The 13,568-nt window shown below is 53.7% G+C and overlaps 1 protein-coding gene across 1 annotated transcript in view; it reads left to right on the top strand.

Moving 5' to 3' along the window:
• The first annotated feature begins 5,764 nt into the window (after positions 1-5,764).
• STARD10 (StAR related lipid transfer domain containing 10) overlaps positions 5,765-13,568 on the top strand; it is a 53,383-nt gene continuing 45,579 nt past the window's right edge. The window contains exon 1 of the mRNA XM_045023048.1: positions 5,765-6,265. Coding sequence (XP_044878983.1) covers positions 6,104-6,265 — 162 coding nt within the window. The 5' untranslated portion in view covers positions 5,765-6,103. The remainder of the gene's footprint in view (positions 6,266-13,568) is intronic.

Here is a 13,568-nt window from a genome sequence, read left to right as displayed (position 1 = left end):
AGCACTCAGCCTATCTCTGCAGGAGAGCAGTCCAGGCCTGCGCCCTCTATTGTTCCTACTTCTGACAAGCCCAGGAGCCGTGGGAATTCTCTCTGCACCTTCTAGGGGGTCTCTGGCTCAGGGCGAGCTACCGCTGCTAGAGATGCTCGATTCAAAGTTGCACGTAGGAGCCGACGCAGCCATGGCCCAGAGCTAGCAGCGTTGCTTCCACGCCACTCGAAACCGCAGCGGTGCGAGGAGCCTGCAGCTACATTGATTGGATTCACTGGAGAGGCACGTCCAGCGAGAGCTCATCCACACAGACACCCAGCTGTGGTTGGAGCAGGGGGCAGAACCGTGGCCAGGGCCAGAGGTGTGACTGCAGCTGGGGTCAAGTCACACGCGGGGGACATGGCCAACTTGGGGGCCAGGAGCTGGGGGGCAGAGTGGGGCTGGGTGGAACTTTCCCGCGCCCCCCATGGGGCCTGGCCCTGCTGCCCCTCCAAATGTTCCTGCACACCGTCCTGCGGGAGGCGTCCCTGCCGTTTGGGGGCCTCTGTTCTATTGAAATGAGCAGAAGGGAGGAGCTGAAATCCCTTTGAGTGCTGAGCTATGGGACCTCCACAAAACACCCCTCCACGTCACGTGGCAGGGCTAAGCCCTCCAGTGTCCAGCGATGCCCAGTGGCAGTAACTTGGTTAACTTTAACTCTCTCCCTCTGTCTTCCATAGGCAGGACGGTCTGGAATTGCTTGGCAGGCAAAGGGATTTAGGTTCCTAATGTCCATTGATTTCAATGGACTCTGGGTGCCTAAACACCTTGGAGGACTGGGCCTTAGTTTGTAGCTAACCTAGCTGTGAAAACACATCCACCCTCTCAACTTTAGCTGCATATTTTGCAAGATTTCTTCTAGGCCTTTCTGTGACGTAATCGGCTGATTTGCGGTCGGGGGAAGCGTTCAAGTGGCTGTCGGTTTCTGAGCCTTTTGCTACTGGTGACAAGCCCGGCTCGCAGAGCCCTCTCTGTCCTGCGGGTGGCAGCGTGTCTGTCTGTCTGTCTGACTCTTCCCGGCCGCTGGGTGTGTGAACGTGGCTGTATCCGGATGCGTTGCAGGTTCCATCAGCATCGGAAAACGGAGGGGGAGGGTCCTCCTTTGCCTTCCCATTGGAGCTGTGGCACTCAGCCAGCCCTCTCATGCGCCCAGCTCTGCCCTGCTCTGTACTGAAGGGGCCCATAGCCCCTCAAGGAAAGGGCAGGACCCCAGAGGCATCCTCGGGAGCTGAGGGCTGTTGCCATCCCGTTTCATGCAGAGCTAGCGGCTTGGATCCCAGTGGAGGCTGTATGCAGAGTAATCTCCGCTGGCTGCATCTTGATGTTAACGGTCCAGGCAGCCACGGGGCACACCCCCAGATTAAACCGGGGGCCCCCTCACAGTGAGGAGTGGAGGAGGCCCCTTGGACACCGAGCAAGTGTGTGCGGCACAGGGCCGGGCTCCTTGCCTGCAGTGTGAGGCGGCCAGCTGGCTGCGTAGGTGTGTGCTCTGCCCAGTGTGGTTCTGGGATTGCTGCACCTTCCTTCTGTTCCGCGGGTCGCTCCCTGCGGAGGGTGCAGGCCCAGCCTTTTCCCTTTTGTCTTGGCTTGCCAGTCGTTTCCAAGCACTTGAGGTGCCGATCAGCTGTAAGTGGCCCAGAACGTCACCCTAGAAGTAACCCTCTCCTCCAGACTGCCGCGGCCTCACCACAGAGAAGTGAAAATGGCTTTAAACCCTGATCAGTGGCTGGCAAACATGAACTGAGTCCCATAGTGCAAATGAGGTGTCCTGCTTCCCACAGCCTTGCTGATTCCCTGTCTCAGGTAACTTACGAAATGCACCTGTCTGACCCCAGGAAACCTCTGTTCTGAGCTAGACTTTGACCACTGCTCCCTTGTCTGTTTCCTAAACTCCGGCCACAGCCCCATCCCAGCCCCCGACCGTGGCTCCCAGGAGGCGCAGGCAGATTACATTGGGGTAAGTGGGGCATGACTTCAAACCTTTGGGGACCATTGCAGTAGAAGTTAGGAGCCTAAATACCATTTGAGGGTCTTGGTCTGTTGGATAGAGGTATCTAGATAGATCTTTAAACTCCATGCCCAACTTTCTGTTAAGAATGGGGCCCAGCTGGGGCCACTCCTCCCCCAGCACCCTCTGGACCCCAAACTGTGCAGGGGAACTGGTAAGGCCCCCACTCTGGCCCCAAGGAGCATCAAAACTGAAAAGTAAATTGGGATTTTCAGAAATGAAGGGAGAGCTCCTTAGCTGGCATAATGGGTGTGACACTGCTGCACACTAGCTATGGGGCTGGCCCTGGGTCAGTTATAATTAAAGAAAGAGCCCTTAGTAACACAGGTAGGCAAGTGGTTGTTTAAAACCAAGGCATTTTATCTATTTATTTAAGAGACTAACATGTGCCTCAGCACCTCACAGTCTCTCATGCAGTGGACAGGACTAGACGACCTCTCAAGATCCCTTCCAGTTCTATGAATTCCCCAGCCCCCACCCCTGTGGCAAGGCAGTGTTGCTATCCCCATTGTACAGAAGGGGAACTGAGGCACAGAGAGGCTAAATTACTGGATCAAGGGCCCACAGGGAGGCTGTAGCAAAGCAGGGGATTGAGGTGGGGTTTTCGGAGCCACACAGCTGCTGCTCTAACCACTGCACCATCCTCCCCCAGACAAACCAGCCTCGATGTGCTTGTGTGGGTGGGTTTTTTTTAAATTGTTCAGAATTTTATTTTCCCCCGTTCTGGGGATAGATCCTCAGGGCCCGATTCTGCTTCCATTGAAATCGCAGGCAAAATACCCCTGGACTTCAGCGGGAACAGGCCCTCAGAGGTTACAGATTATGCACCATGCTGGAAACATCTTTAGTGCCAACTAGCCAGTTCACTGAGGCGCTGAGGCTTGGCCCCCTGCTTTGCTCTGAGACCTTGGAGCAGCGGTTTCTGCAAGGAGGGTATTTATGTGCCCGCCCTTGGCCTCTCTCCTCATCTAGGCGCCGCTCCTGCCCAGACTGATCGGCAAGGCCAGGTCTTAGCTGAGCTGGTTTGGGGTTTCCTCCACTCCCGTTAACCCGCCTGTTCTGGTTTTGCGAGTGGAGGGCACCTAGGGCTGGAAATGGACATCTTTGGCATCTGTTAATTGAGAGAAAAATCCTGAAGCGGCAGCCCTTTGAAATGAGATCCAACCTTCCCGCCCGTCAGCTACGCAGCCGCTTGACACGGGCAATTTCTTCCCCTTTCCTGGCAAAACAAGCTGATCTATTTGTTCTATCTATATAAATATTGCAACAGCTGCGCCTTTAGCTGTGCAAGCCCAGCTCGTCTGCTCTGCACAGATACAGAGGAATCCCCTCTGCAGCTCTGCTTCGCTCGCCATCATGCCATAGTCAGCCCCATCCCCTGGCCTCAATCATTTCCAAAGGCACGTTCAGTGATGGGTGGGCAAGGACCATCAAGCTTTAATATTGATATAACATATCAAGGGACGGTCTTATGTTTCAGGGACTGAACTGGGACTCATAGGACCTATGTTTGAGCCCCAGCTCTGACACAGATTTGCTTTGTGAGCTTGGAAAAAATCATTTTGCTTTGGTTTCACCTCCCCCATCTGTCAAATTGTAACAGTCCTTCTCGTTGACTTGTCTGCTCGATTGCACGCTCTTCAGGGAAGGAACTATACACCTGTATATCCCCCAGCACAACAAGGGCCCGATCGCAGCTGGGTGTTTCTGTAATAAAAATCATAACTGGGCAACTAGAGTGCGAGATCCTACAATCAAACAAATACGGATTAAGATCCTGAACTTGCAGCTGGCTCCAGGTGGGCAAACCCTTAGTTCTAAGAGGGAGCAAGGGTCCATCTGCCTCCATGTGATTGCAGGAACAGGAACCAATGACTTAAAATCATACAGGATTAAGACAGCAATTAAAATCCATACAGTCAATGGGTCTTTCTTAGAAACTGTGTTACTAGACCCCAATCTGGATTCATGTGGCACCTGATGGGGAAGGAAATGAAAGACAGCACTGGTTAGTGGTCACTACAGGGAACACCCATGTTCTCATCTTGTCTCTGATTCAGCGTGTGGCCCTAGACAAGTCACTTTCTTGCTCTGTGCCTCAGTTTCCCCATTGGTAAAACAGGAAGGTAATGTTGCAACAAATCTGTGGCCCCTAGAAATCCGTGGTGGCTGCTATACATGGCAGTTACTGGCAATGAGCACTACAGAACTCAGATTCTCTTGCTTCAAAACCGCACGGATGCTAAAGGAGAATCTCCATTAGGGGTTGGCAGTATGGCACCTATGACACACAGTTGAGCAATTCCATTTCCCTCCAGGAGGAGGCAATGGTAAGTGTACACTCCTGCCAGCTCACTGCATGATGGAGCTTGATAAGTTATTGACGGTAAAGTACTTTCAAACTGCAAAGCAGCGTGACTGCTCAGTATTGGCATCTTTACTGCCTTTAATGGCAGGGTGTAAATCTCCTTGATTCCTTCCTACCAGCTGCATGGGGGAGGGAGGGCAGGATGCAGAGAACTATTCTCATTATTTATTTAAATCCCAGGAGCACCCTGGCTAAGATCAGAGCCCTGGGCTTTGCCTGGGTGGGTTTACACTGTAAACAGAAAGAAAACATCCCTAGGACTGTGGAGCTGCCTTGCCCAAGGCCAGGCACACAGAGGCAGGAATCATAGATTATCAGGGTTGGAAGGGACTTTAGGAGATCATCTAGTCCAACGCCCTGCTCAAAGCAGGACCAATCCCCAAATGGCCCCCTCAAGGATTGAACTCACAACCCTGGGTTTAGCAGGCTAATGCTCAAACCACTGAGCTATCCTTCCCCCGCCCCCCAGCCCAAGCTGCTGAACGCCAGGCCAGCGCCTTGCCCTCCTCCCTCTCCCCCAGGAGCGAGCCCCCCGGACCCGCGCCTGGCTGCCCGGCCAGCGACGGCTCTGCAAGGGCCGATTACGACACTATCTCGCCACATCCTTTTTTTGCTGCGCCGCGTCCGGGGGAAGCTAGGACCCGGCGGGATCCTCCGGCAGCGCCCTGGGCGGTGCAGCTGTGTCTGGGGTTTGGTGAGGTTTGTCAGTTTCACCTCCTGGACCGACACCCCCGCGCAGCCAAGGGCAGGGGGAGGGGGCGGCTTCCACCTGCGCCCTCAGCACCCAGCGGCCCCCCCCCAGGCCTGCGGAGGGCGGGGGCAGGATCAGCCGGTGCAAGGTGCGGGGAGACCTGGGTGGAACCTCTCCCCTGGGAGCCGCGATTCTGCTGCGCACCAGGGACCTGCTGTCTGTCTCCTCCTCCTCCTCGAGCTCATCTGCTGCAGAGCCCCAGCTGCTGCTCCAGCCTGGGCTGGAGCCAGCGAGGGGACGATCTGCTGCAGCTGCAGCTTTCCGTGGGAAATCAAGCACTTCCCCCGAGTTGGGGCGGTTTTCTGTGTTTGGATTCGGTCACTGCCATCGTCACCTCCCGGGGAGGCAGATCCTTAGAGGAGGAAGCAGCCACCCCACCCCCCCACACACACACCTGCCGCGGTAATAACACTCACCTGTTCTCCATTGGTGGCGCGCCTGGGCAGGAGGGGCCTGTTTCGAGGCAGCGGTGAGCCGCACAACTGGGCATTAAACGTTTAGAAGCCAGGGAGACAAGGCAGAAGCCTCCCCCACAGGGAGAAGAGACTCCATCTACACACCCACTTCTCCAGCGCAGCTCAGTGATATTTCAAGGGGTTTTTCCTCCAGCCTGGGCTGAAATATTTATTTTCTTCTGCTTTTTTTGGTTTGCATGGGAGCTATCTGGTGAGTCCTCCCCACCAGGAATCCTTAGGAGACAGCTTCTGGTTCTCCCTATAGAGAACTTAATTTTGAAATCTGCTTTTCCTGCCTGTTCTGAAACCATCTCCTCTCCCCCCCCCCCTTTAAAAATAGCTATTCTGGTTTCAGAATCTCTTAATTGGGGCAAAACCAGTATTTCCATTTTTTTGGAGTGGGGGAGAGAGAGACACTGTCGAAGGCCCACAGAGCCTATTGTTGTTAAGGAAACTTAAAATTCGAATTTGTCAGTGTCCCTTCCAAGACTATGTCCACCCGGGAAAGCGTACAGATCCCAGACGATCGGGATTTTAATAATTTCCGGACAGAATGCAACTCGGACGCAGGCTGGAGTCAAACTTATAACAAATCGGGAATTGTTGTGTGGATTCAGATCTTGGAGGTGGAGGGATCCCTGCATAAAATCAAGGTAAGAAACCGGTTGGGATCTGTGGGAATGTTAGACGTACCCTCGGTGTTGTCTGTGCCCACGCACTGTGGAGTTAAGCCGTCTGTTTGCAAAACACTGCAGAAGTGGGCTGCAATAGACTCCTTGTGTGTTTGCTGCTTCTGAATTTCTTCATTTTCTAGGTGCATTGTGCAGGGCAGGAAGCTGGTGGGACTGTAGGGCTTTGTGTGGGAGTGTTTCCAGGGACCTCTGCATGCACCTGATCAGATCAATGATTTATGTAGTACTCTCTCTTCTTACATTAGTGGAACAGATAGCTTATCTAGTCTGGTATCCTGTTTCCCAGTGGCAGGATGCTGGCATAAAATCCCCTATACACACACCCCTAATGGTGCCATACTGAACCACAAGGATGTGTGTGTGAGAGAGAGATTTCTTCCTAACCCCACTGGATTACGCTTTTTACCTGGAGCGGAAGGACTGGGTATCTCTTTTTTCAGAGTAGCAGTCGTGTTAGTCTGTATCTGCAAAAAGAACAGGAGCACTTGTGGCACCTTAGAGACTAACAAATGTATTTGAGCATAAGCTTTCGTGGGTTACAGCCCACTTCTTCGGCTGTAGCCCACGAAAGCTTATGCTCAAATAAATTTGTTAGTCTCTAAGGTGCCACACGTACTCCTGTTCTTTTTGGGTATCTCTTACAACTCTTCTGTTTTAGCCAGTGCCCTAGCACGTCATGTTATCTAATCCTGCTCTTAATCTTGCTCAGCTATTTGCCTAAATATCTGGTAGCAGTGAGTTCCACAGGTGAATGACTTTCTTTAACACAGCATTTTGTCTCCATTTGAAATGTGTTGCTTTAGAATTTTGCACGGGCTTCTCCTCCTTGGACAATATGCCGGAGTGAACAGGAAGTGCCCAAATGTGCCTTTCCGAGGCCTGTAGTGCATGATGCTGATCTGCAGTTGGCTTGTGTCTCTTCCTCTCCATCCTGCTCCCTTACTAATGGTGACAGCTGGCTCCGCGGAGCCAGCAGGGGTCAGGACAGCCAGCTCGCCTCCCCCTGGGAGCTCTCTGCTTGGTAGCTTGGCAGAAAGTAGGGATCAGCAAAGGTGCCTGACCAGGAGCTGATCCCTCCGTTCTGAGGGCCGTTTCCACCAGTGGATTGGGATGAACTGGGAACTGAAGCACCTCAAGCAGCAGATACAGAAGCTAGGGCAGGCCTGAGCCCTGGATCCCAAATTGCAGAGAGAAGCTACTCTGTCCCCTGCCCTGACTGCCCCCAAGCAGCAGTCACCTTAATCCAGTGTAGTGTGCGCTCGGGGCCTTTGGTGCCTAGAACTTGCAGCTGGGACTCCGTTTCTCTCGTAGATGTCTTTGGCTAGAACGGTTATGAACTCGGCGCCTATTAGTGGGGCTTCTTCTGCTTGTCCCACCCAGCCCGTGCCCACAAACGCACGACACCGTTCTATCTCCTCCGCGAGCGCCTGCTGTACAGGCCTCCCCTCTCAGCCTGCAGGAGCTTCAGCAAAGCTCTAGAAGCTCAACGCAAGGTGGAGTAGCTGGATCCATCTTGGATCCTCGTGGAATCCGCTGCCGAGGCTCCGTGTCCCCAGAGCCCCTGCTGGGTGTGGGCAGTTAGAAGGTAGCTAGATGGGACCAGAGCAGGCTGAGATCCCTGTGTGGTACCATAGACTGACTTTGTGGGCAAGGTGTGTCCATCTCCCGTGTCTTGTAAGGATTTTCAGGGAAGTTGGCGTGGCCAGGTCTGAAAAGTGTGCGCACAAGGAGGAGTTTGGGGAGTGTGTGTGATAGAGTCCTGGATCCATTACTACCTGGAGTTTCCTGGGTGCTCAGGTACCAGGGGATATATAAGAGCCTGTATAGAATAGAGTAGGACTCTGGCTCTTGGTAGCAATCGTCTGCGTTACGGGCACACCCCGGGCCCCATCAGGACCAGAGCAAGAGACAGCGGGACTGGCCAACTCTGGGAGCTGAGACTGGGCTCCTGATCCTGCCACTCCAGCTCACAGCAGGTGTCAGGAGTATCTGAAAGACCCTCCTATCTCAAGGCCCCCTGTTCCGGTGTCCCCGACGTGAGGTGCATTTGTGGGTCTCAGTTCAGGAGCAGACAAGTGTCCCTTCTGCAGAACCTCCCTTCTGCAGAACCTCCCCTCTCCCCCCTCCCAACGTGCACTAACTGGTTCCTTTATTGGCAGCCTCAGCAGAGTGGCCGTAGATTGAAAGGGGCACGGGGGCTGAACGCCCCACTGAGACAGGACCGAGGCACTGTCTGCGTTAACGCTACCTGTACTGGGTCTGTTACGTGGCTCAGGGCTTGGAAAAACTTGCCCGACTCCTAGTAGCCGGGGGCAGCGGAGGTGGTGGGGAGTTCCAGAGGCAGCACCTGGATGAGGAAGCCATCCTTGGGAAGGAAGAGGATCCTGGGATTTCTGCTTCTGCTTCCCTCTCCTGTCAGCCTCCACCAACCGGCAACTAAGACTGAAATGAATCTTCACCGCCTTTTTGCTTGCTGTCTCTCCCTTTGAGCCTCCTGGCCCCAATGGCACAGGGCAAGGAAGGAGCAATCTCTCTCTCACCCTTCTCCTCCCCTTCATCCTTGGATACTCATCCTCCTCAGTCAGTTCCTGTGCCTGCCTCTGCAGCTGCTGCTCGGCGCTTCCCCCAAACTCACCTGGTTTCTTGACCATTTCTCAGCTGCCTTCCGGGTTATGAATGGCAGCAGCAGAATATAAGAGCCAACTTTTTTTGGCACCGCTGGGTGCTCATGCTCGCGCCCCTGCCCTGACTCGACCCCTGCCCCAAAGTCCCCACCTCAACTCTGCCCCTCCCTGCCTCCTCCCCCAAGCACGCTGCATTCTCCCTCCCAGGCTTGCAGCGCCAAACAGGCGTTTTGCAGCGCCAAACAGGCGTTTTGCAGCGCCAAACAGGCGTTTTGCAGCGCCAAACAGGCGTTTTGCAGCGCCAAACAGGCGTTTTGCAGCGCCAAACAGGCGTTTTGCAGCGCCAAACAGGCGTTTTGCAGCGCCAAGCGCTGGGAAGGAGTGGGTAGAAGCGGGACGCGGAGCACTCGGAGGAGGCGGAGCGGAAGTGGAGGTGAGCTGGGGTGGGGGGGCAGGGCAGGGAGCTGCCAGTGGGTGCAGAGCACCCACCAATTTTTCCCCGTGGGTGCTCCAGCAGAATGTCATTACTTTCACTTGGCTGCTGCTTCACAAACGCTGATCAGCCGCAGAGGCACTGGAGCTGCCTGCTGGCAGACCCAGGAAGGCGACATCGGAAGGTTTTCTTCGCAGTGGTAAGGCCTAGAAACTGAATGTTTGTTTGTTTTTAAACCGAAAGCGCAGATTTTGCACAAATCACTGACTTAGCCTGCTATACTGAATAGAGAGCTTCCCACTCTCCAGATTTTGAGTGGGTGAGTTGAACTTGAAAAATTCACTATGGGCAAATTGAAGGCTTCAGCCAGTCTGGGCTCTCAAAATGACATTTCACACCCACTCCACGTTTAGAAGTAATTGGGTTCCATGCAGGAATGACTGGCTGAAACTCTCTGGTCTGTGCTATGCAGCAGGTCAGATGAGGTGATCATCATTACTTGTGATGGTCCTGGCAGGCCTTGAAATCCACGACAACTCTCACACATACTTGAGTGTCTGTATGTAAAACGTTTCCTGTGTCCCTCAATGGCCAGTATCTGATGCTTCAGGAGAAGGTGAAAGATCCATAATGCACCAGCTGAGTGGTGTAATTCTGTAACAACACTTAGTTTTTCCTTAACACATGAAGCATGAATTCACCTGACAACCCCTTCCCCTGTCAGGGTTGGAAGCAGCTTCTCATCAGTGGGTTGACAGACACCAAGGGAATATAGCTACAGCTTTCCAAAGGGGCCCCTGATTTTTAGGTGCCTGACCAGATACAAATCTCAGGAAAAACTTCCTAACTGTAAGAACAGCAGGACAGTGGAACAGATGCCTCAGGTTTAAAAACATGGAAACTGCTTCCTGGAGGTTTTCAGAAGGGGGCAGGAGCCATCTCTCTTGGCTGGTTTAGACACCACAAATCCTGCATCTTGGCAGGGGGTTAGACTAAATGACCCTCGTGGTCCCTTCTAACCCTATGATTCCATGACCTGAGATGCTCTAGACTCGGCTATGCAGAGGCACCCACAACGTCCATGGATGGTGTGGGTCCTCGGCTTCTCGGGAAGCAGGCCCTAGGGGGCTCGTGTTGGGCACTCAAAAATTGAAAGTCTCTGCCTGAGTGATATGCCCTGGTGAGAGTCCTTGTTAGGGTCGGGACTAGAATGCAGGGATCCTGGCTGCTGGTCCTGTGTTCGGGCCACTAGGCCACATCCTTCCATAGGGCTGCTGCTCCTGTTGACCATACGTCTCTCCTCTGGGTCTGTAGTTGCCCCATCAAGCTTGGAGTGCTTTGTTATAGTGGGTCTGTTTTATCCAGCCTCTAGCTCAGAGTGTTTTGTTTTGTTTTGTTTTTTTACCCTGAAGCACAGAGATTGCCTCCGTTAGGCCCGAGCCTGCAAAGCCACAGCTCCCAGCACTGACTGCAACCTTGCTTGGCTGCAACACAAACCTGAAAGCTCTGGCCTGTCCTTGGCAGCATGCTGGGAGCAGCGTGTGCCCGGCAGCACATTGCACTGCAGATGCAGAGCAAACAAACAGAGCTGGCGGCTCTGAGCAACCTACCTCCTGAGACTGCTGCTGCCTGGGAGTGGGAGAGAGCCTCCCTGTTGGCTGGAGGGCTGGACAGCTCAGTCACGTAAAGGAAAACAGATCTGTGTGTGCTCTGGCATCCCGTGGCAGTAGGCTTTGTAGGTCAGCTGGCCTCACCTCCCCAAGGGTTAGGGACCCTTCTTTCCCTGGCCCTCTCCCATGCGGTCTGCACACAGAACTCTTGCAAATCACCTACGCAGCAACGCTTGGGACCTGGGGGGGTGGAGCCTTAGGGTGCCCCCATTCTCCCAGGCTTCCCCTCTTGGTAACTTACTGCGGTGTCCCCGCCTGGGGCCTTGCAGCAGCGAAAGCGCAGAGGTTGGCACGCTCGTCGTTGCTGAGGTTTAGCATGCATTGCATCGGGCGCTGCAGCCTTCCGGTGCCTATGCCGACTCTTCCGAGTGCAGCGGCTCCTGGTTACCCCAGTGAGCTAGCAAGGCCGGCCGGCGGCCTGCCCCCGTTTGTCAGCACATCTCCGCCTCTGGCCTTTGCACGCTGCTTTGGGGTCTGTAACCACGCACACTAGCCCACCCAGATAGCATCATGATGGGGCAGGACTGTGTTGTCAAGAAGATTGGCCACTGAGGGTGCTGGATGCACACAGGCCCTGCGGCTCTCTGGTTCCCAGACTGACTGAGGCTGGGCTACCTAGTTTCATCACTCAGGGCCTCCTTAAATTCTGGCCTGGAGAGCCCAGGACATCATGTCCGGCTGAGCATGCCCCAGGGGCTGTAACAGTGAAACCAGCTGATCCCTGTCGTGCCCTGGAGGCATCGCCGTATGAGAGCGCCGTGATTCGGGAGGCTGGTAGCACATTCCCTATAAACCGCTAGGCCAGTCACTCCCTGTCAAAGAAGGGAAGGGCGAGGAAGCAGTAGACGTGCTAGAACTTGATTTTTAATAAGGCTTTTGAGACAGTCCCATGTGACATGGGCAAACTAGGGACATACGGCCTAAATGAAATGACTATAGGGTGGGTGCACAACTGGTTGAAAGACCCTACACGAAGAATAGTTATCAGTGGTTCGTTCTCAAACTGGGGGGGACATATCTAGTGGGGTCCTGCAGAGGTCAGGCATGGGTCTGGTACTATTCAATATTTTCATGAATGAGCTGGATAATGGAGTGACGAGGATGCTTATAACATTTATGGGTGACAACCTGGGAGGGGTTGCAAGCACTCTGGAGAATAGGATTAGAGTTCGAAATGACCGTGACAAATCAGAACTGGTCTGAAATCAACACGATGAAATTAAATAGCGACAAGGGCAAAGTACTTCGCGTGGAAAGGAAAAATCAAATGCACAACTACGCTCTGGGGCGTACCTGGCTAGGCAGCAGCACTGCTGAAAAGGATCTGCGGGGTCCTAGTGGTTCACAAGTTGAATATCAGTCGTCAGTGTGATGCAGCTGCTAAAAAGGCAACTATTCTGGGCTGTATTAGCAGAGCATTGTATGCAAGTCCCGATAGGTCATTGTCCTGCTCTGCTTGGCACCGGTGAGGGCCCAGGTGGAGAACTGTGTCCAGTTCTGGGCACCACACTTTGGGAAAGATGGAGACAAATTGGAGAGAGTCCAGAGAAGAGAAATGATCAAAGGTTTAGGAAACTGACCTGTGAGGAAAGATTAGAAACACTGGGCGTGTTTAATCTCAAGAAAAGAAGGCTGAGAGGGGACCCGATACCAGCCTTCAAATCTGTTAAGGTGTGTTATCAACAGGATCGACCAGTTCTCCATGGCCACTGAAGGTAGGACAAGAAGCAATGGGCTCAATGTGCAGCAAGGGAGATTTAGGTTCGATATTAGGAAAACCTGTCTGATGATGGGGGAGTTGAGCTCTGGATTAGGATTCTGAGGGAGGAATCCCACCCCCCCCCGTCACTGGAGGTGTTAAGACCAGGCTGGACACACATCTGCCAGGGCTGCTCTATGTTTACTTGGCCTGGCGTCAGCGCAGGGGGCTGCACTTGACAACCTCTCGAAGTCCCTTCCAGTCGGACACGTCTATGATTGTAGAAACGTGCCTCTAAAAGCTCTCAGTCCCTATGGAGGTCTCTGAGCTTTGCTGGAGGCAGCTGTCTCTCGACCCTTCCGTAGCATTAGCGGATTGAGAGACCAGCAGAGGTGATGGCACCCGCTGCTAAGCTGTGTTAATACCACAGTAGACCCCTGCTTTCCTTGTTGTGGTACGGGAGCACTGAGAGGCCCCAGCTGAGATCGGAACCCCATTGTGCAGGGCGCTGTACAAACACATAAATGGTGAGAACCAGTCCCTGCCCCAAAGAGCTGACCGCTTAACTAGACCAGCAACAGTGGGGCCGGAAGGACTCATCTCTCTGTTTTACAGAGGGGAAACTGAGGTACAGAGAGATGGAATGATTTACCCCAGCTCACGCTGGGAGCCTGAGGGCTCCTGAGTTCCGGCTCAGTGCCTTAAACACACAACCATCCTTCCTCTGTAAGTCTCAAGGCCTTCGTTCTAGCTGAATAGTAACGGCAGCCCTGGAACATTCGGCCACTTCCTGGCCTGAAGAGTGCATTCCATTGAGTGCACTGAGATCCTGCCTGCA

The sequence above is a fragment of the Mauremys mutica genome, chromosome 1, assembly GCF_020497125.1.
Source record: "Mauremys mutica isolate MM-2020 ecotype Southern chromosome 1, ASM2049712v1, whole genome shotgun sequence".
Classification (NCBI taxonomy): Eukaryota; Metazoa; Chordata; order Testudines; family Geoemydidae; genus Mauremys; species Mauremys mutica.
The sequence above is the reverse complement of the archived record's forward strand: the minus strand, read 5'-3'. Positions and strand labels throughout refer to the sequence as shown.